General features: G+C 39.0%; 1 protein-coding gene across 7 annotated transcripts in view; it reads left to right on the forward strand.

The window, feature by feature from the left end:
- RNF216 (ring finger protein 216) overlaps positions 1-22,732 on the forward strand; it is a 141,459-nt gene that overhangs the window by 31,116 nt on the left and 87,611 nt on the right. For 5 of the 7 annotated variants that reach the window (XM_081035532.1, XM_081035533.1, XM_081035531.1 and 2 more), the window contains 5 exons: positions 2,970-3,100; positions 11,356-12,213; positions 13,218-13,294; positions 18,786-18,888; positions 20,009-20,173. In XM_081035532.1, the coding sequence (XP_080891658.1) occupies positions 2,970-3,100; positions 11,356-12,213; positions 13,218-13,294; positions 18,786-18,888; positions 20,009-20,173 (1,334 nt within the window). The remainder of the gene's footprint in view (positions 1-2,969; positions 3,101-11,355; positions 12,214-13,217; positions 13,295-18,785; positions 18,889-20,008; positions 20,174-22,732) is intronic. The other 2 variants (XM_081035537.1, XM_081035536.1) reach the window with 1 other exon arrangement.

The raw sequence follows: 22,732 nt of genomic DNA on the forward strand, positions 1-22,732 counted from the left end.
TGGACTTATTGGGGAGATCACTTCATAGACTGTGTAGATGCCTGACCAATGCGTTGTACACCTGAAGCTGAAGTAGAATAATATTGTACATGAACTATAACTAAATATATGTATATTAGTATATATGTAGTCATGGGATGTGGAGTATAGCAGAAGGAAGATAGTCAATGGTATTGTAACAGCCATATAAGATGTCAGAGGGGTACTAGCTTGGGGGAGAAGGGTTATCACTTTGTGAGGAGTGTAAATGTCTAACTATTAATATATGTTGCTTTGTATACCCGAAACTAATTAAAAAAAATAATTTTCCATCATAAGTAGATTAATAAGCTATTAATTAGCAGGCTAAAGTGAGCTGTGAATGTGCAGTAACGGGATCTTAAGAGGTGGAAGTATGAGAACAGTGGCATTTCTCTGTTTTTGAAGGAGTGGTGACTGCAAAGGAATACTCCTCCAGGCCTGTGTGATTCCAAATTGCAAAGGTGGTACTTCAGCATTTTTGGTCCTCATACAATGGAAGGTTAATTTCTATTTTGCCAAAAGGTTTTAGTTTAGCCTTACAGGGAATTTTCGGATGTGTAATCTTTCATTTTTCAATGTTGTAAATTTGGGGAAATTCATTGATTCTTAAAGGGAAGGGATCCTACATTTCTGTAACTTCTTTCCAAAATGGATATGAAATTTCCTGTGAAATCCTAATTCACATTTACAGATCGGCTAAAAAGAAAAACTTCATTCTGATGAGTAGGAAAAGATTATTTTTTACAAGTATAAATTACATGGAAGAAGAGGTTGTACCAGTTTTTTTGTTATTTTCCCAGTGATAATATTTGTGCTTATGAAGATGATTTTTTTTTCAACAAAGGGTAAATTAGGTAGATTTGGCTTTTGGAAAAAATGAGCACATTTTACTAAGCAGATAAATTGAGAAAAATAAATTTGCTTAAAACTGCAAATTATGGGGCCTACCCGGTGGCTCAGGCGGTTAGTGCTCCGTGCTCCTCACTCCGAAGGCTGCCGGTTCGATCCCCACATGGGCCAGTGGGCTCTCAACCACAAGGCTGCCAGTTCAATTCCTTTGCGGGGATGGTGGGCTGCGCCTCCTGCAACTAAAAACGGCAACTGGACCTGGAGCTGAGCTGCGCCTCCACAACTAAGACTGAAAGGACAACAACTTGACTTGGAAAAAATTCCTGGAAGTACACACTGTTCCCCCAATAAAGTCCTGTTCTAAAAAAAAAAAAAAAACCTGCAAATTATGAGGACTATAAAAGAAATACCGATTTTTTAAGGATTTTATTAATAGTGTGTTTTAACTTGGTAGTTACCAAAGTTATCGTACCTAACGTATTTATCAAAATTGACCCTATTTTGAACCACAAAGCAAGTTTCAAGTTTCAGAGGATTGAAACCGTACAGTGTTGTATAACCACATTGAAATTAAGCCATAAGTTAATTAAGAAAATCCCTATATGTGTGGAAAATAGGAATGCATTTCAGAATAACCCGTGTTTCAAAGAATCATCACAATGAAAATTGGAAAATATTTTGAATTGCATGATAATGAAAATACAGCCTGTTAGAGCGTAATGAGATGCATCTAATGTCATGTTTTAAAGGAAACAAATATGCATGAGAAGACCAAAACTGTCAAAACTAAAATGCATATATTGGATAAGAAGTAAAGCTGGGAATTTAATAATCTAATCCAGGGCTCAGCAAAATGAAAAGGCCAGATTGTCACTATTTTAGCCTTGCAGTTCCAATAAGATTGGAACTAATCACCTATACTATTGTAGCATGAAAGTAGCTATAGATAAATATATAAATGAATGAACGTATCTGTGTTCCTAGAATGACATAAAGTAACAGGTACTATTATACACTGCTGGTAGGAGTGTAAATTGGCACAATTTGGCAACTTGTTTGGTACTGTCTACTAAAATTAAACATATGCTTTCCCTATGACTCAGCACTTCCGCTCCTAGAAGGTACCCAACAGAAATGAGAGACACGTACCAAGAGACATGTACAAGAATATTCATAACAGCACTACCCAATGTAGCCAACACTAGAACCAATCCAAATGTCCATCAACAGAAGAATACTTCATGATAGAGTCGTGTAATGGATTATATCCATCAAAGAGAACTACTGTGACATGCAGCAGTATGAATACATCTCAGACATCATATTTGCAAGAAAGCCAGAAACAAGAGAATGTATACTCAAAAAACAAGCAATACTAATCTACAAAGTTAAGAGACTACTTACTAATGTGCTAGAAATGTTATATTTACTGATTTAGGGATCGTGGTCACGTAGTGTGGACCTTTTGTATTAATTCATGGAGTTATATATACATTTGAGTCATAGACTTTGCTCTGTTATACTTTAATTTTTTAAAGTATATTTTTAGAAGCTAATGTGTTTATATATGGTGTGTTGGGGAGTGTCTTGTCAACCATTGGGCTTCACTGTAAGGTGATAGGTTTCAAACCAATTTTTTCATTGGGTCCCAGAGGTGGTTTTCTGTAAGTGTCCTTTTCTTGGTCTAATTCTTTCAGAGAGGAAGCTACAATTTCCAGCATATAGAATCTAGGACAGTCTGCCAGCATTCAGGGAATCGAGCAGCAGAACGAAGCCGGGGTCTTATTCATTATGCTGTTTCAGTGGTACTCCTTTCCTCTTTGGACCCCATGCCCGGTGTCTAGTGCCTCTCTGCCTCAGAATCTCTTTAGAGTGGACCTCCACAGGGCTGGTCTTCTGGAATGGGCAAGTGAGGACCGTGGCAAATCCTCCCCCAAATCAGCATGGCTCTTGAGTGCATGTGCTGCTTGAGGAGATAAGTTAATTTAATAGTAGCCATGAACTTCGCTTTAGGTTTGACCCTTTGTGTGCCAAAGCTAAATTAAAGGCCTGAATGTGATTATGCTCACCTCGTAACAGTGTTTTCTGCCTGCTTTTAGACTGGATCAATCTCAGAGATGGACCCATCACCATATCTGATGACTCAGATGAGGAAGCGGTTCCAATGCTGGTCACCCCAGCTCCTCACCCACATGATGAAGACCTGGATGATGATGTCATCCTGACGGAAGTGAGTTTTCTTAAACTTACCATGATGAGGCGTTCTTGCAAGTTAGTGATCTGATTGCTTCAGCCCCTCAGTATTGGGTATTGGGGCCTTGTTGTGCAACAGCTGAGAGCACTGCTGCTGCTACACTCGGAGCACTCTTCTTAGAACTTGTTCTGTTTCTGAGAACAGCCCCTTTACACCCTGCCTGATGTCCCCTTAGCTTCAGAAGCCGTATATTTTGGTCTGTTTTCTGGGCTTGACTTCTCTGTACTGTTGCTCTGTCTGACTGTTCATGTACTAGGCCACACTATTGGCATCACTACAACCTTCTAATTGTATCTTAATGTCAGGTAGTACTCGTCTTCCCTTATTACTCTACGTTTTTCAGAATCCTGGATATTTTTCTGCTTATATTTTTACATAAGTTTTAAGATCAGCTTTTCTATAATAGTTCTGATAGATAGATAGATAACAAATGTTATGGTTATACTTGTAGAATGGTTTTTATAATATTGACCTTTTCTAACTAAGAATAAGTTTTGTCAATTTAAAAATCTATTGGTTTTAATAATATATTTCATACTCAATCACCTTGTTTTTATTGTCTCTGATCATTTTTTCAGTTGATCCTGATAATTTCTCAAGGGATGGTATCTGATCTATCTGCAGGTGATAACTTACACGTTTTTCCTTTCCAGTTTTTATGCTTACTCTTTCTTTTGTCTAATTATACTAAATGATAACTCCTCAAAAATAAATTTAAGTAATAGTAGTAATGGGAATAAGAAAAACAGCCACTGGCATAAATGGGAATACTTTAATATTTCTTCACTAAGTGTGGTTGGTGACTTTTTGCTTGAGATAACATTTTTTAAAATAATGTTAAGTAAGTAGTCATCTACTTTATTTCAGATTTTTATTAGTGAATATAGAATTCTATCACATTCAATTTCAGCATCTGTGGAGATTATCATATGATTTTTCTTCTTTGATTTGTTAATGTGGTAAATTATTCTTTCTCTGGATAGACTCCACTTGGTAATGGTATTATAATGTAATAATGGTAATGTGCTGGCAGTTCCCATTTGCTAAGATTCTGTTCAGGGTTTTCTCCATATATCTCGTGAGTGAGATTGGCCCATAGGTGTATCTGTGTGCCTTGGTATCCTCGACAGATTTGTTTTTATAAACATGATTCTGACTTTATGAAAAGAGTTGAGTTTTCTTTTTCTGTGCTCTGATACACTTTAAGTAACATTGGTGTTAACTGTTCTTAAAGATTTGATAGAGTTTGCTGGGAAGGTGTCGTGTGCTGTTGCTTTTCATGGAGGATAGTTCTTAGAAACGGTCTCAGCTTCCTCGGAGGTAATTGACATGTTTAGATCATCTGCTGCTTTCAGTATCAGTTTTATTCACTCATATTTTTTCTCAAAAGTCACTTCTTCAACACTTTAATGTATTTAATAGAATTAAATAACATAGCTTGCTGTTCTTTCTACTTTCTTTGAATCTATGGTGCCTCCATTTTCTTTTTCTATTTTGTGTACTTTGTGTTTTTCCCCTTTTTTCTTGATTTGATGAGCTAACCATTATCTTCACTTATCCCGTCTTTTCCTTTCTCTACAAAAGAAACAGCTCTGCGATTTATTTCATAATGCTTTCTTTGTTTTCTTATTCGTTTTTCTTTTGTCTTTATTCTTGCCCTCTTTAGCGTATTTAACATACTTCTTTAGCATTTATTTTATGATCCTTTTACTAACTTCTTGAGTTATTGATTCTTTATTCATTCTTTTATGTTATTCTGGTTACTTATTGCTATATAATATATCACCTCAAAACTTAATTAAAAACAACTGCTGTCGTTTTACTGTCTCTTGGTTTCTGTGGATCAGGAATTGGAGAAGTGTTCAGCTGGGTCATTCTGGTTTGGAATCTCTCACATGGCTCTTTTTGCCTCCCTTCCTCCACCCCTGTGCCCCCTCTTCCGGTTCAAGCCGTTGTTTCTCAGTCTAGTTGTGTAGGACACAGCTCCCTGGCCCATGCGGGTCCTATGAACCTTTTGCTCCCCCAGCTGAGGCAGTCAGTCGCCAGTCGTCAGTGGCCGCTCACAGCGGCTCACAGCAGCTCTCGACAGGTGCTGGCTGCTCACACTGGCTGCCAGTCACTGGCTGCTCTGGCAGCACGTGGTAGCCCACAGCAGCCCACGCCGACCTCCGGCTGCTCACGGCAGCCCAGCTCCACGGAGAGCCGTTGTTCACAATCTTAGCTGTAGAGTGTGCAGCTCACTGGCCCATGTGGGAATCGAACCGGCTATCTCAGCATTAGGGGCACAGCACTCCAACCACCTGAGCCACCAGGCTAGCCCTCTCACGTCGTTATTGTCAGAGGTGTGGGAGCTGGGACAGTGTTAGACTAGAGGCTGGCAGGCATTGTTCTCTTCAAAGGCTTCTACATGGGATCTCTCTTTACCTTTTTAAAACAACTTTATTGAGATAAAATTCACATACCATACAATTCATTCATTTAAAGTGTATAGTTCAGTGGTTTTTAGTGTATCCACAGAGTTTTGCAACCATCAACACAATTTTAGAACATTTTCACTACCCCCCAAAAACACCCTGTGCCCATTAAGCAGTGACTCCCCATTTCCCCCATCTCCCCCCCACTAATCTTTCACTATCTCTAGATTTGCCTGTTATGTGTATTTCATATAAATGGAATCATACAGTATGTGATATTTTCTAACTGGCTTAGCATTTTCAAGGTTCATTCATGTGGTACATGTATCATCGGTACTTCATTCCTTTTTTAAAACAGCCTTATTGGAATATAATTTACATACCATACAATTCATCCATTAAAGCATGCAATTCAGTGACCTTTAGAATCTAAACAGAGTTGGGCATCCATCACCACAGTCAGTTTCAGATCATTTTTATTACCCCGAGAAGAAACCCTATTCCCCTTAGCTGTCGTCCCCCAAACCCCCATCCTACACAGTCCATTAATCTATCTTTCGTCTCTATAGATTAACCTCTTCTGGACATTTCATATAGATGAAATCATACAATATGTGGTCCTCTGCAGCTGGCTTCTTTCATTGAGCATGACGTTTTCAGGGTTCATTTGTGGTGTAGTATGAATCAGTACTTCATTCTTTTATTCCATTGTATGGATATACCACATGTTTATCCATTCATCAATTGATGGACATTTGGGTTGCTTCTCTCTCTTTTTTTTTTTTGGTATTATGAATAATGAATAATGCTGCTGTGAACATGTATGTAGAAGTTTTTGTACAGACATATGTTTTCATTTCTCTTGGGTATTGTCTTCGTCCACTTGGGCTGCTCTAACAAAATACTACAGATTGGGTAGCATGTAAACAACAGAAATGTATTGCTCACGTTCTGGAGGCTGGGAAGTCCCAAGATCAACGCACTAGCATAGTTGTGTTCTGGTGGAGGCCCTCTTCCTGATTCATAGCTGGTGCCTTCTCGCTGTGTCCTCACATTGGTGGAAGGGGCTAAGGATCTCTCTGGAGCCTCTAAAGTCACTAATCCCATTCATGAGAGTTCCACTCTCATGACTTAAGCACCTCCCAAAAGTTCCGCTTATAAATACCATCACCTTTGGGGTTTAGAATTTTAACATGAATTTGTTGGGGGAGCTGGGAAGGATGTAAACATTCAGACCAGAGTAGGTATGTATCTAGGAATGGAATTGTAGGATCATGTGGTAATTCTGTGTTTACTGGACTGTCTTCCATAGCAACTGCACCATTTTACATTCCTACCAGCAGTGTATGTGGGTTCCAGTTTTTCCAAATTCTCGCCAACGATTGTTATTTTTTTTTATTACTACAGCCATCCTTGTGGATGTGAAGTGGTATGTCATTACAGTTTTGATTTGTATTTCCCTATGGCTAGTGATGTTGAACAACTCTTTTGATGTGTTCATTGGCCATTTGTATATCTTCTTTAGAGAAATAACTACGTAGATCCTCTGCCCATTTTTAAAGTATGTTGTCTTTTTATTATTGAATCTTTATACTTCCTGCGTACTACTTCCTTATTAGATATCTGAGTTATGGGTATTTTCTCTCATTCTGTGAATTGTCTTTCACTTTTTTGATAGTGTCCTTTGAAGTACAAAAGTTTTAAACTTTGATGAAATTCAGTTTATCTCTTTTTTCTTTTTGTCATTTGTTTTTGGTGTCATGTCTAATACATGTGATCTATTTCAAGGGCTGCTTCAGCCTTCCTCACATAGTGGAGGCTTCAGCACTAATATAAATTAGTGCTTTAAACTTCTGGGATAATGCGAAGACTTTAGAACACTTTATATATTTACCTCCCAATATAAGTGCTGCATTTTATACAGATTTTAATTGTGTATACATTTTTAAAAACCCTACAACATGCTTTTTGTTTTATACAGTCAGCATTCACTTTGCCTTCTCTAAATCTTTATCTTTTTTGTTGCTCTTCATTTCTTTCTGCATCTGTGGCCTTAAAGCTAAGATTATTTTTCTTCTGCCCAAAAGAACTTTTAAGATTTCCTTTACAATAAATCTAATATTTTCATGAGTATGAATTCTGTGGCAGTTATATTTTCTTTTAACAGTAGGAAGATACTGTTCCAGTTTTTTTTTGGTTTCCATTTTTCTCTTGAAAAGTCAATCTTATTTTTTCTTTTGACGACAATATATACTGATGCTTTTAAGAATTTAACTTTTTTTACTTGATTTCTGCAGTCTACCTGTGTTATACCTACATTTCTATTGTTTGGGTTTTTTTAATTTAGCCTCTTAGATCTTCAAAATTGAAATCAAGTCACTGTCCTTGAATATTTGTATTTTTCTTCAAATATTGCTTCTCTCTTTCCTCTTCTAGAACTCCAGTTACATAGTTGGTAAAACCTTTTCACTGTATTGTCTTCTATTATCTAATTTTTAATTATTTTATATCTATGCCTTATTTTGTCTATTTTCTTCTGACCCGTATTCCCATTCACTTATTTCTCTATTCAATTCTGTTTATTTAAAATGCTATATACCCATTCATTGATTCCTAATCTCAGTTAGTGTATTTTTCCATTCTGGAATTTCCCTTTGATTGTTTCTTTGTTTCTAACAAGTTCTAGTTCTCTGCTGAAATTCTCAATCTAGTCTTTTAGTCATTAAACATGCCAAGCATGTTATTTTAGAATCTGAGTCTGATAACTTCACTGTCTGAAACCTCTGTAGGTTTGTTTTCCCTTGTCACTTCTCTTGGTTTGGTTTTCTGTTATGTTGCATCAACTTCTTGCATGCATAGTTATTTTTTATTGAATGATAAAGTCATTATATGATAGAGTCATTATATGTGAAAATTTGTGGTTCTAGATGATGTTATCTTTCTTCAGAGAGAGCCCACTTTTGTTTCTTAGAGGTGTTACGGGTTAGCAATCTCCGATTCAGGGATTTCATCTATCCAAACTAGGATTTGGTTCCTGGGAGGTCCAACATGTATTTCTAGTTTACCCTTATTCAGTTCCTTCAGGGACTCACACTAGAGCTTGAGACTTGCCAGAACCCTTCCGAACCTTGTGAATTCTGAATTTTGTGCCCTTAGCTCCTCAGTAAGGATATCAGAATTTTGCATCTTCTCATTCTTTACCGGCGCCTGGAATTGGCAGATGCATCTGTAGGGAAACACTATCCCAATGTGGGACTCATTTTGCTGGATTTCTTCCTCCTAGATCCGGTCCCCCTATATCTGAGGCTTTCACGTAGGTGTTTTGGTTTTGGTTTTGCTTTGATATTTTGACCAGGTTTTCTGCTTTTACTTAGTAGAAGGGTTAATCTGAAGGATCTAACATGCCATTACTGGAATCAGAAGTTCACTGTTGTGTTTTACCCACGTGCTTTCAGAATCACTGTGTTTCAATAACTCTTAACTATACAGTTGGCTTTTACTTAGTGGTTCTATAAAAGAGACTTTTCAGTTTAATAGGTGAATTGATCTCATTTGTATTTATTGTGACTTACTGTTTGTTTTTAGTTCTCTTATAGTATTTAATATGCTTTATATTTTTATCGCTTTTAAAAATAATCTTTTACTGTATTACCTATATCTTTGAATTTTTGTTTTTTTAATATTGGGAGTATGTGTTCTTGCTGATTGAAAGGTTTTTAATCTAGTTTTATTTTTTTTAGTTCTTCAAGTAGTTTTATATTTTCAAAGGTGTCCTCATGTGTCATTTAATTTATCAGCTTTAAGTGTATCTTTTGACCCTCAGCTTCTTCACTTCCTCTCCTAACATTTGGTGATTACCTTATTTGTACAAAACCATGACTTAAAACATTTATATTAAAGAGAGAATTATTTCATTACTTCTTTGTGTCCTTGTTTCTATGTTTTGTCATTTCATCTGTGTAGTACTGATTTTCTAGTACGTTACTCATCTACCATTTCTGTTTTTAATAGTTAGGTATCTTTATATAGTTTCTGTGCTGGTTGTTTTTTATTATTACTCAACTTTTAATGCAACTGAAGTTTTCTTGGACCAGTTCTTTGTAGGCACTTACGTTGGGGAAGGGCTCAGGCACTGTTCTTGGCTCACAGGAATTCTCCTCCTTAAAGGTGATAGAGGATGTGGGGGTGGGCTGTTTGTACATGTAAGCTTATATTTTTTCAGCCTTTACTTCTTGCCACCGGGCAGAGGTTGCTGCTTCCAGAGCATCTCAGTTTAAAGTTCTCTCCATCCTTCCTCTGGCAGTGATAGGTGTCCTCATTCAGTCTAACCTCCTCATAAAACTCCTTGCTGCCAAATGGGGTGGAGGTTCCCATTGTTCCAAACAAAGGATTGTTGGTTTTGGCCCCCAGGGCATACCACCTAATTTGGAAAACTTGCCTTTGAAAATTTTTTGCCTTTCTGAATCTTTCTCTGCCTTGCCTGAAGTCTGTGGTTGTTCTTCCCTCACTTCGTTTATCAGTTTCTCCTCATGTATATTGTGATTTGGGATTACAAATGTCTGCTGGTTTCATCAAACATTATCAGTTTTGTATCTCATTCTCATCCATGGATTGGGGTGATTTGACAGAAGGGTCAGAGAGAGACACCTTAATTCCGCTATCTTGTAATTGGACATCCATTTCCGTTTTTTAAATTTACAAGCAACACCTAATTACATTCTCTATAGAAATAGAAACAATACAGATAAAACTAAAGTCTGTTTTCACCAGCCCCTTCCTGCCTGGGGATTTCCCAGAAGACCCGTTGTTATCAGTGTGGTCTGCGTCCAGATCTTTGTCTTGGAGCGTGTGTGTTTTTACATGTAAATGCTTTTAGAGGTGGTCATGTTTATGCCTGCTTTGATTTTTTTTTTTAATAAAGAATCATTCTGTGTATTGTTTTGCAAGTTTTCTTAATGACATTTGTTGGTGAGGTTTCCATTTCAGATCCCATAATAGAGCTACCCCTTTATGTGTGGGGGGGTGTGTGTGGTGGGCGGTGGGGGGAGTTGGAGAGTATTTTGTAGAGCAGATAAATGATAGTTTACTTAACCTGTTAGGGGTAAACTTGAGAATGTTTCCATCGCTGGGGTATCGGGTTAGTTCATTTCGAATGTCTCCATCTCCAGTTTTTTTCTTTTTATGTTACAAGCATTGTTGCAATGAATGTCCTTCTATATGAATGTCCTTGTATACGCCCCCTTTAGATGCATAAGGGTTTGTAGGATAGATCGGAAAAAAGTGATATTGATAGAGCATAAGGATATACTTTTAAAAATTTTAATAAAGAATGCCAAATTGCTCTTCTAATTTCACCAGTAGTTTTCCCACATCCTTAGCAATGCTTGATATTATTAGTGTACTAAAAAAATTTGTTAGTCTTACAAGGGGAGGAGGAATCTTATTTTAATTTGCATTTTGCTGATTACTAATGAGATGTAGATTCTTTTCATATGTTCATTGAACATTTCTCATTCCTTGACTATGTTCGCATTTTTTTTGTCATTTCCTCAACTATACAGTTGTTTTTGTTTTAGTGGTCTCAGGTGAAATTATAATTCAAACTATAATTCAGGCTTCAATCTACGAATGGCTACTTTGATTTTTACAGTTAGTATAGTATCAAATTTCAGTGTTACAGTAAGTGTGAAGAATAGGTTTTGTTGACGGGTGTTTTTGTTATTTCCTGTGGTATCTCACAAACTCAGTATAAGTACATAAGGAGACATAGACATAGGAAAGAAATTGAATTATTATTAAAATTTCATTTTTTCTTAGACAAGTAAACCTCAAACCTCACGACTCAATCTCATCAAACCAGCTGCTCAGTGGCAAGATCTCAAAAGTTTGGGAGAAGAAAGGCCTAAAAAGTCTAGCGCAGCCTTTGACTCAAATAAAAGCAGCTATTTTTCAGTGTGTAACAGTTCATTGTTTGATTCTGGGGCACAGGATGATTCTGAGGATGACTACGGTGAATTTCTGCATCTTGGGCCTCCTGGAGTCTCTGAATTCATTAAGCCAAATGGCCAAACAGAAAGAGAACCCAAACCTGGCCCAAGTCATAATGCAGCAGCAACTGATACTGTCAACCCCAGATCAGGGCCGAAAATCTTTATCTGGGAAGAAAATGGCCTGCTTTATCCAGAAAGCGATCCTTTGGACACCCAGAACCAGTCATCTGAAGACTCAGAGACAGAGCTGTTATCAAACCTTGGAGATCCGACTGCGGTCCTAGATGACCAGACCATCGAAGACGACTACTGGTTAGACCATCCTTACTTACAGTCTCTAAACCAGCAGCCCCGTGAGATAACAAACCAGGTTGTTCCTCAGGAGCGGCAGCCTGAAGGAGAACTGGGCCCCTTGTTGTATCAGCGTGAACACCCAGGGCTGGCTTTCCCAAGGCCAGCTTTTTCAAGACCAGAAGCCCAGCAGGATGGGATTCCAGGCCCCTCTTCTCCTCAGCCTGCCCATCCTCTAGGAGAGCTTGAAGACCAACAATTAGCAATAGATGAGGACGAGCCAGGTCCAGCCTTTCCACTGCAAGGATCTCAGGAGCCCAACTTGGAAAACCTTTGGGGCCAAGCAGCTCCTGAGGTCGATCAAGAAGTCGTTGCACTATTAGTGAAAGAAACAGTAAGTTTTATCTTATTAAGTAAATGATTATAGACATTAAATATACTGAGTTTTATTGCAAAAACATTGTGCCTGTGGACTTCATTTTCCAAAGGGGTTTTTAGCTAGATATATAGACTAGAAGAGAAACTCTGAAAACATGAAAATTGAATCAGGATTCCTTAATCTGTCCTTAACACCTCCACCCCCGCCCCCACCCCTCTGCAAGCCAGCCCGCTGGGATTCTAGCTGCAGATCGTGAGTGCCCTGCCCTGGTGCTATCATAAGGGCGATCTTCCCAGTTTTTAAAAAGGCACTGAATTCCAAAATCAAATCCTTAAAGCAGGGTTATGAGGTTACCTAGAGCTGCACTGTCCAGTGTGGCAGCCTCACGTGGCCTTTTAAGTGTACATGTCTTACAGTTAACAACATTTTTGGTTCTGCTTCCAATGACACCAGTCACATTTGAAGTGCTCAAAGCCACATGGGGCTGAACAGCTGCCATATTGGAAAGCACAGAATAGCAGATTTCCATCACTGCACGAAGTTCTGTTGGATAGCACTGATCTTGGAAGTAGTGCAGGGAGTTCTGTCCTGGCTGGGCTGTCATTTACCTTTGAATAGTCTCTTAACCCTTCTTTTCCCAGGTGTTTCCATCTGGTCCACTAGGTCATGTGCTTCTTGAGGGTGAGAAATAGATAATACTGTATTAATACTATATTCGTCTTCGGACTCCCATTGCCTAGGCAGAGATGTTCATTGTTTATTGAAAGAATGAAAAATGGACGTGCAAAATGAGGGCAGAGGACCAGGTGCTCTCTAGGGACCTTTCTAGGGTCCATACTTTATGTAGACAGATAAATCTGGGCACCTCGTGTAGAATTTTAAGCCAGATACAAACCTGCTTTTTTATAGCCCTTTTCTAGTTTGTAGTTATTTTATATACTTTTTGCCATCTGGTTTTTAGTGCAATTTGAAACCATTCTAGTGGATGAAATATGAATAATGTTTTCATTCCTTTGCAGGAAGCAAGATTTCCAGATGTAGCACATGGATATATTGAGGAAATAATTCATTTGAAGAATTATTATGATTTGAATGTGTAAGTATACCGCCACACCTTTTTTTTTTTATTGTGGTAAAATATACGTAACATAAAAATTTGCCATTTTAACCGTTTTTAAGTGTACAGTTGCGTTAAGTATATTAACATTTTTGCACAGCCATCACCGCCATCCGTCTCCAGAACTTTTTCACCTTCCCACACTGAAACTCTCTCCCCATTGAACATTACATTTCTATTCCCTCCCTCCTCCCCCAGTCCCTGACACCTACCATTCTCCTTTCTGTCTCTATGACTCTGACTACTCTCACAACCTTCTCTAAGTGGAATCACATAGTATTTGTCCTTTTGTGACTGGCTTATTCACTTAGCATTGTCTTTTTTTAATGACCCTGTTAGAAGATCGTGGTGTTAGTCACATACTGACTCTTCTCCTGGATCTCACAGAATTCTGCATGTTTAGTTAATTCTGAGCATTGATATATTTCAGTCAGGATGTTAAAAGACATTTTCTCCTCTATTTGTAACAGAAAGTGTCTTGCAACCAGTCTGCCTGTTTGCCTGGAGAAATGTATGGAAGTGTTCTTAGTTTTCATTATAAAAATGATAAGTACATTTTTTAAAAAATGAAAGTGTCCTAAAGAATACAAAATGAAAAATAAGTCTTCTTACACTCTTTCCCCTCCTTTTAGTCTCCAGGGGTGAAACAGCTGTCAATTTGTAAATAACAGTAGAGTGTTGAAATTAATCAATCAGTTTTCAATCAATTAATACAGCTTATTTTAATTAAACAAAAGAGATAGTAGTATCCTAAACCTCTGTCCTCCAAGATTATAGCCTGTACTGCAGTGCTTAGCCTAGGGTGTGCGTGGGAGCGGTTCCCTGCCCTGACCGAGACGAGAGGGAGGGGCCGCCTTTCCTGGGCCAGCAGCCCAGAGGAGGTCCTTTTTTCTAATTCACAAACACGCTCACTGTAGGTACCAGCAGCAGCCCTGACTAGCCCCCTCTGTCCAGAGGCAGCCTCTGTTACCAGTTTTTAAACCAGGATTCAATCAAGGTTTCATAATGTATTTATCTTTAGTGTCTTAGTCTAGAATAAACTTTTTAAAAATGTCACTGATTGTTTTCCCCTCCAATACTTTTGAACATAAAAAGTTGAAAGACTGTACAATGAACACCCACATACCCACCACCTAGATTATTACCTGGCATTCTGCTATAAGGAAAAGTTTGCCTTTTTCTTCATATATTTTTTTTTTAAACTCACTATGGACATAAAGGTTCTGTGTAAGTGGAGTTTTACAGTCAGTTATCGTTGTTTTTCTTTTTGATACTCAGTTATCCTATATTTAGCTACTTGGGGCGCTTTAAGATGCACCTGTGTTTTTAGTAACATACCAACTTGCTCTGGGCTTATCTTGAACTTCTCTGCCTTAGATCTGGAGTCTGTCATTTTGCCAAGAAACCCACATTTCTTAGAATGAGAATTGATATTTATAACCGTCTCGGGGCTTGACGCATCATCATCGCCACTAGCATGTCACCCCTCTTGGCCCTTTTAAGGGACAGACCAAAGAAATGTGGTTTTTTAGTCATGACTTGATGATTTCCTAGCAAATTTAACATTATGTTTTTTTCCTCTGTCTTTCTAAATTTCACATTTGTGTGTGTTTTCTTTCATTAAAAACTTAATTTCTAATAACAACATATTTTCTTTATCCTACAATATACATAAAATATTTTTTAATTATAGTGCCAGTGTTACTAATAATAACTTTACTGATTAAAGTGAATAATGTTTATAGTCATTTTTGCTCTTAATGTATATCTCACTAAGGCAATACAGTTATAATATAGACTATAGGAGACCATAGATTGATGATGATGATCAGTTCTGGAAATTCTTTATCCATTATCTCATCAGGGAATTCCTTTGTCCCATTCTGTTTCTCACCCTTTAACACCTCTGTTTTCCCCAGCCTCCATGGCTCTAAGCCCCATCCATCTCTCTGAGATACATTCTGGATGATTTAAGAGCTATGTTCCAGTTTACTAACTGTCTTTTCAGTAGGGCATAATCTACTGTTAAACCCATCCACTATGTTTTTTATTTCAGTTTCTGTGTTTTTGTATTTCTAGTAATTTTATTTTTTAATTCTCCTGGTCATTTTTCTAGTGTTTATTTTTTGCCTGTATTTTTAATCCTTTTAGTTTTTTAAACACTATAAACAATAAAGATAACTTTTTTGTGTTCTGCATGTGATCCTTCTGACATGTGAAGTTCTTGTGAGTTCCATTCTCTTGTTCTGCTGGTTTTCGTGATGTCCTGTTTCCTTGTGTATTTTGTAAATTTTGACTGAGCTCATTTCTTGAGGTCTTGATAGAAATGGTTCCTTCAGGGAGGATTTGCTTTGACTTTTGTCATGTGCTTATGGGCAACGTCAGTCTAATACTACTTTAGATTATTGTCTGGAACTTTTTGGACCACCAAGATAATAAGAATTCAGTCCTAAATGAGGATTGGGGTAGTCTTGAGTCTCATACATGTCTAGTTTCCTAGAGACTTACTGACTCTGCCCTTTTTTGCATCATTCAGAAGCAAATAACTCATTCTTAAAGACATAAAAATTCTTTTGAAATCCAAAAGAAAAGGAATGTGCAGTAATTGTGTTGAATCTTTTCAAACCTACAGTCTGATTTTTTTTGGCATTACTTTCCTTTCATCCCTGGGCTCTTGGGACTAAATTGTTAATTCCTATAGTTAAGATCAGTGTTATGTTGATGTAGAGGCCAAAAGAGGCTCAAAGCAGAGCTGCGTAGGCTGGGATTTTGTGTGGCTGACTCAGCCACTTCATGTGCAGTGTTTACACCACTGTTAGATGTAACCAGCTGGTCAGATGAGCACAGGGGGCCTGTTCACCAGAGAACCTCCTATCTCCTATGATGGTAATCTACTCTTTGGTTGGTTAAATAAGTCTTTTCACTCACTTAAATTGGATCCAGACAGCAGTAACTGTCTAAGGATAAAAGCTTGGAATGCTAGCCTGGCTTACTTAGCAGGAATGCTTTCTCGAGACCCTTTAGCTTGTCAGGTCAGATCAGGCATGAAATAATAGGAATAAGTGGACAGATCTGAGTTCTGACAAGCCTCCCACTGCCTTTGCCCCAGGCTGTAAATATTAATGTATTGGGTTGTAGCATATTTCTGTAGAAGGGAGACTTTGTCCTTAATTATCTGTGCCACTGAATGTTATTTAACCTCCAGGAAATTTCTGTTGGTAAGGTTAGGTAGAGAAGATAATAAATAGAAATGAATTTTGACAGTTCAAAGTGAGAGCCTGTGATTTCCGCCATGTGGAATGCCACATCTTGCAGCATTTCAATATGTGAAGTTCCTCATAGTGGTGAAAATGTAAAATGAATTGTTAAGAGAACCCCTAAAATATGAGTTTTTCCCCCCAGAAATTATACCTACTAGTCTACCTCTGTATCATGTACTGTACTTCTGTATTATGTACTTCAAAAAATACATGAAAATAGAAAATTTTGAAGAAAGACTTTTAAAAATAGAAATAGGAGTTTTCCTGTTTTCCTCCAACACCCTCGCAGGTCATCTTCTGTGTGCACCCCCGGTAGGAGCCGCTGGCTTCACTAATGGGTGGTCGTTGTAGCAGATTCTTTATCATTTGACCTTTTTATCTTTTCCCAAATTTCTGGTATGTGGCAGATGTTAGCTTTGGTAGTCACACCTTCTAGAACATTACAGACAGAGAAGTTTGAAATGGAGGGGTTATTCCATTTCTGGTTTGTAGTACATCCGGGTGTGTGTGTGTGTGTGTGTGTGTGTGTGTGTGTGTGTGTGTGTGTTTGGAATTATTTGGAACACTAGGCCTTTCCCACTGATACTAGATTCTTAATGGTGGCTAATTCTCAGGTCAGCCTTCAAAGATCTGTATAACTTAACTACAGTGCTCATGATTTTGTATTGGAACAAGGAATTACCACCAGTGACAGGGGTTTTAAAGGGTGATGTGCTCAGAATGCTTGTCTCCCCTTGTTACTATAATATGGGAAGAGGGGTTTTTGCCCCTCTCGGGGCCTCTGGCATTGCGTTCCATAGACGGGCATGGTGATAAAGGAGAGGAGAGCTGGGGGATCAAATATATGGTGATGGAAGGAGAACTGACTCTGGGTGGTGAACACACAGTGGGATTTATAGTTGATGTAATACAGAATTGTACACCTGAAATTATGTAATTTCATTAATAATTGTCACCCCAATAAATAAATTTAAATTAAAAAAAAAATCACAATAATGAGAAAAAAAAGGAGAGGAGAGCTTAGAGCGAAGAAGCACTTGGGGCTCCTGGAAGTGATGGTGAAGAAAAAGGTGTTGTTGTGCTGACTGGTCCTGGAGCAGGATGAGGACGGGGGCTTTGCATCGGGCCAGTGCTGAGGTTCCTCAGGGGGTTGCAGGGGAAGTGTGCCTCCCCATTTTTTGGTTCCCAAACGGGAGTGAGGAAGAGCAGGATGTGAGCACTTTTTCTCCGATCGCTTCTGTTGGACCTGTCTTACTATTGGAGGCTCCACCTTTGACACTGGACAGGAGGGACCTGAGAGGAAGGGAGTCAAGTGAGAGACATGGGAAGGACACCTACGAGGGGGTGGAATCACCCTGCAAATCTGCAGGAAGGAGGGATGGGGACGGAAAGCACCAGTGACCCTGTGAGTGGAGGAGCTTTCTTGGTACTGAAGTGATGGGCTGCACACCGCCCAGGCTGACCACGCACTGGGGGATCATCCGAGAGCAGTTTGCTGCCTGTTTTGGTGGTTTCAGGCTGAAGAGCCTTGCTAGTTAACATTTGTTAAATCGGGGGGTGACACGGCTGTATGTATTATCTTAACTCTCTATATCCTCACCTTTCTAGTATTACATTGTAGTGATAAAGAGACAGGCTATGGGTTTGGTATGAGGAGCAAACACAGTCTGTTCTTTCAGGCTTGCAATGGGCTAATAAACTGTCACTCATATCACTCAGGGGTTTATGTAACCATCGAGTTACAAAGTATTAATGAATTAACAGGTCTTTTACATTCCATTAATTCTCTTAGAAAATGATTTTAATTGTGAATGTGAATACATACTTTTTACCATCCCTTATTTGTTTTATAGTCTTCTGACAAACAAATACTCATACATTGACCTAAATTTCTCCAGTTCTGTATAGTTCAACCAATAAGAATTTCAGTGACTTCATTACACTGATACCCGACTAATAGAAAAACTTCGGGGGTTTGCATTTATCAGTATGTTTATTGCTTTTTAAACTAGCAAGCAAAAAGAAATGCAATGTAATTGTCTTTTATTTGTCTATTTGTTTCATTTTTCTGATCTGCAAACATTTTAATTCCTTGATAGGCTAATTGTAATGTGTAACTAGGGACTTTATTTTTCAAACATTGTGTTTGAATCAATGGGCTGATGTGGGATTTGGAAGCAGTATGAAAGTACTATCATTTATTTTTGCAGACTTTGTAATTTTCTTCTGGAAAATCCAGATTATCCAAAGAGAGAAGACCGGGTGGTTATCAACCCCAGTAGCAGCCTGCTTGCCAGCCAAGATGAGACAAAGGCAAGTGTCATGCTCTTTGTTGCAGTCTCTACCTGGAAATGCTCTGTTTTTCTCATCATCTTTATGGGAAGAAAGTGCTTTGTCAGGACACATTTTAAAAGACTAGCCGGGAAAATAGGATTTCAGAATATATATATACGTCAGTGGGATTTCCCAGCCTGGGCCACTTTAAATTCTGTATATAACTGCTTTCATTGTAACTCTCTTCTCTTTTCCATAAAACACAAAACAAAGAAATGGAGGCATTTCTTTAATCCTATAAAGCAAGTTTCTGAAATAAAACAAGAATTGGCCAGGGTTATTTGTATCATTTCAGTTGTTTTTGTTTTTTTCTAACATTTTATTACGAAAATGTTTAAATGTACATTAAAGTCAAAAGACTTTTACATTGATCACTTCTATACCCAGGAGCAGTACTATTAAAAGTTAACATTTTACTATATCCACTTTGTCACATAGCCTTCCCTCCATCCATCAGCACCTCTCTCTTCTTTTTTATTTCATTATAATGCATTTCAACATAAATCACAAAACCATCAGTACACTGCCCCAAACATCAGCATCCGATCATTGCCTAGAGCTCAATAGCTTTTCAAAGTTTTAATGTGAGTTTTATATATAATGCATACACCTGCATGACCAAATCCAGGATCAAGATGTAAACATTTTGATTTTTTAAATCTTGATCATTGTCTTCATTTGTGCTCCAAACTAAAATTTAGTGTAAGTGAAGGAAAGTATAGTTCAGAACTGCTTCATTGGGATCTGTTGCTCGATCCTCCTGCTCCCTGCAGATTCTTTCTTGACTATCTCCTTTCCATATTCTGTAGCCAGAAAAAAATTTTCTAAACATTGTGTGGAAAGAAGGTGGCTGGGAGACTGGGTTCAAGTCCACAGCTATACTTTTCTACTAGTTCTAACTAGTAAAATTAATATCCATACTCTAGTCAGCTGTTTAACCTCTCTGAATTACTATTTCTTCATCTCTGTTCAGGGCTGGTGACCTCCTTATAGAGTAATTATGAGTGAGATTGTTTTATTCTGGAATAAGCAATTTATTAAATGATTTCCCCCAGGCAGTGCGCAGTCGGGCCTCATGCTGTGCCCCCTCTCGTTTCAGTTGCCTAAGGTAGACTTCTTTGACTATTCTAAGTTGGCTCCTCTTGACCAGCGCTGCTTCATCCAAGCTGCGGACCTCCTGATGGCCGACTTCAAAATGCTCAGCAGTCAGGACATCAAATGGGCCCTGCATGAGCTCAAAGGACACTATGCAATCACCCGAAAGGTGATCTTCTTGGTCTTGGTGGGGTCATACCTCTCGATTACTTTCTGTGGTAATGAAATGAAGAGTTCAGCTTGTGGAAATAGGGATGGTTTATGATGGCAAAGAGCTAAGTAGTTTGTCAGGGTGAAGATAACTAGACAAAGGTATTTGCTGGTCAGGAAGAATTGAATGAAAAGAAACAATGGATTAGAAGCAAGGAAGTTCTGGTAGGACCATAATACCATGGAGGGTAATGAATTTTACCATGTCCTGCAGGATGACTAGAGTATGACACGTGTGTACAGGGCTGCTGCTCCCTTATTGGCTTCTTGGCTTATGGCAGTCCACATCATGCCCCCTGGGCGGCTCAGTTATCAGTTATACGCAGCAGGGAGGGTTCAGAAAGCGCGCAGGAACCCAGCATTGCCCAGTGTGTGCTGGCTTGCCTCAGAAGAGAGTGGGCAGCTGCTGAAAGCTCCCAGTGTTTTTCTCCCCCCAGGGCCCTAACTAAGATTCTACTTAAGGGCCTCTGTTCCAGGCTTAGAAGGGTGCTGGTCACCAGTGGGTAATGCAGACATGCTTCTAGTAAGGTCCACTGCTCAGCTCCTGTTTCGTGGTGTCAGCCAGAACGGAAGAGTGAGCACCAAACAGGTCTTGGGCTTGTTCCTCTTCCTCTCTTCTGTCATGAAATCCATTTTTCTGCTGCAGTTCTTGTGATTCCCAGCAAACTGTGTGCTTTTCCCCCCCCAAAGAATAAATAAATGTGGAGTTATTTTAGTGATTAAAGCACCCATTGTGTCTTAACCTGGAAGAAGGTAAACCCTAGGTGAATGTGACCTCCTGCTGAGTCTAGGCCCCCCTTCTGCCTTTAGATTGTCAAGATCCAGGCAGCTGTCAACAAACTCCTGACTGTAGGTTAATTTTAGGTAAAATTACTCTAAAAGCAGAGTCGGTGCTTTCTATTTCTGAATCTCATCCCCCTTGTTAGCTAAATAGGAAATGCCTGTACTGTCATTGAAAAGTGATTGAGCTTCCCCTCCCAAAAAAATCGTGACTGCAGGAAAGCAAGGGCTCTCTTATCTTGAGGCCGTGTGGCGCTTTACTGCTCCAAGGTGCCTCACACCTTTTTTGAGCGCCCACGAATCCCAGAGGAAAAAGAGAAGGGCAGCAGCAGGAGACAGTGCCTGTGGTCTTGGGGTGGGTTGGTCCTCGTTGCCAGTGTCCCTGCCACCATCCTGGGGTCAGGAACAGCAATGCTAGCATTAGTGATGTCCCTGCCAAAGGTGTGATCATCCCACGGCCCACACATTATTTGGGTGGGAGGTTGTAGGCTTGTGTGGCTTATTCCTCTTCCTCGTTACCTCCTTATCCCCTTCCTTGTCTCTCTGGCACCCTTCATATTTTTAATGGTGTCTGCTTGCTTTGGTGGGTAGTTTGAACATTTACAGGGTTTTGAAATGGGGTTGGGCTGTTGAGATGAAAGTGGGGTGTTTAAGGGAAAGTTCTGTGTGGTAGAAGCTAAAACCTGGTGTGCTCAGTTACAACTGAGGACTTCCCCTGCTGTGTGCAAGGGTGCCCAAGGTTCTGCCCTGTAGAAAGCGATGCTTATGTGAGCAAGACAGAGAAGGTGCACCAGAGATGTTTTGTAATCCCAGCAATAACGTCAGCCCTGTGCGTGCCGCGCCCCAGACGCATGATAGCTTAGGGAAAGTGTGTCCGCTGTGAAGACGGAGTCACGTTGCCCTGGATTTTTTACCCCTTTTTTATTATGAACATCAAATAACATATAAAAGAGATTGTATTATAATAAGCCCACGCTTAGCCATCGCTCAGTTTCAGTAATTAAGCTGCTGCCCAGTCTTGTTTCATCTCTACCCCTACCCATGGTCTCCCTCCCAGACTTTTGGAGCAAATTCCAAGGATCATTTTCTTTTCATCCATAACTCTCTCAGTGTTTATCTTAAAAAGACAAATAATCTTTTTTGAAAACGCTAATCAAAGTACCATATCATACCTTAAAAATTAACATCATTAGTTATCCACTCAGTGTTTGGATTTCCCTGAACGTGTCAGAAATCATTGTAACAGCTTGTTTGGTCATACGGGGTTCTAAGTAAAATCTGTTTATTTTAGTTGGTTGGTATATTACTTAATCTCTTTAAATCTGTAAATTCTCTGTCTTCCCTCCCCCAGGCTCCAGAGTCTCTGTCTACTCCTCTGCTTTCATGTCACCAAATACCCATTATAATGATTTTAGGTCATCCTCTAAGGGAGCTCTGGCCAGTGTCACAGATATCCTGAAAATCATACTAGACTATATCCTTGATTCAGTACCTGAGTGGGTATTTGATTTGTGAACATGAGCAAGCTAGAGAGAGAAATGCCATAATAGCAAAATGAAAAATTATTCTTCACCTTCTGTTGTTCCTGTGTTCCTCCTGGTAGGTGTTTTGAGTACATACTTTGAGGTAGTTACCGGCTCTACCCTGAGAACACTGGCATCGTTAGAACACAAATTAGCTTCCTTCCAAAGAGCTTTCCGTCTGTTTGAGGAGACTAAAAAAAAAAAGGTTAAACCGG

The sequence above is a fragment of the Rhinolophus hipposideros genome (assembly GCF_964194185.1).
Source record: "Rhinolophus hipposideros genome assembly, chromosome: 23".
NCBI lineage: Eukaryota > Metazoa > Chordata > Mammalia > Chiroptera > Rhinolophidae > Rhinolophus > Rhinolophus hipposideros.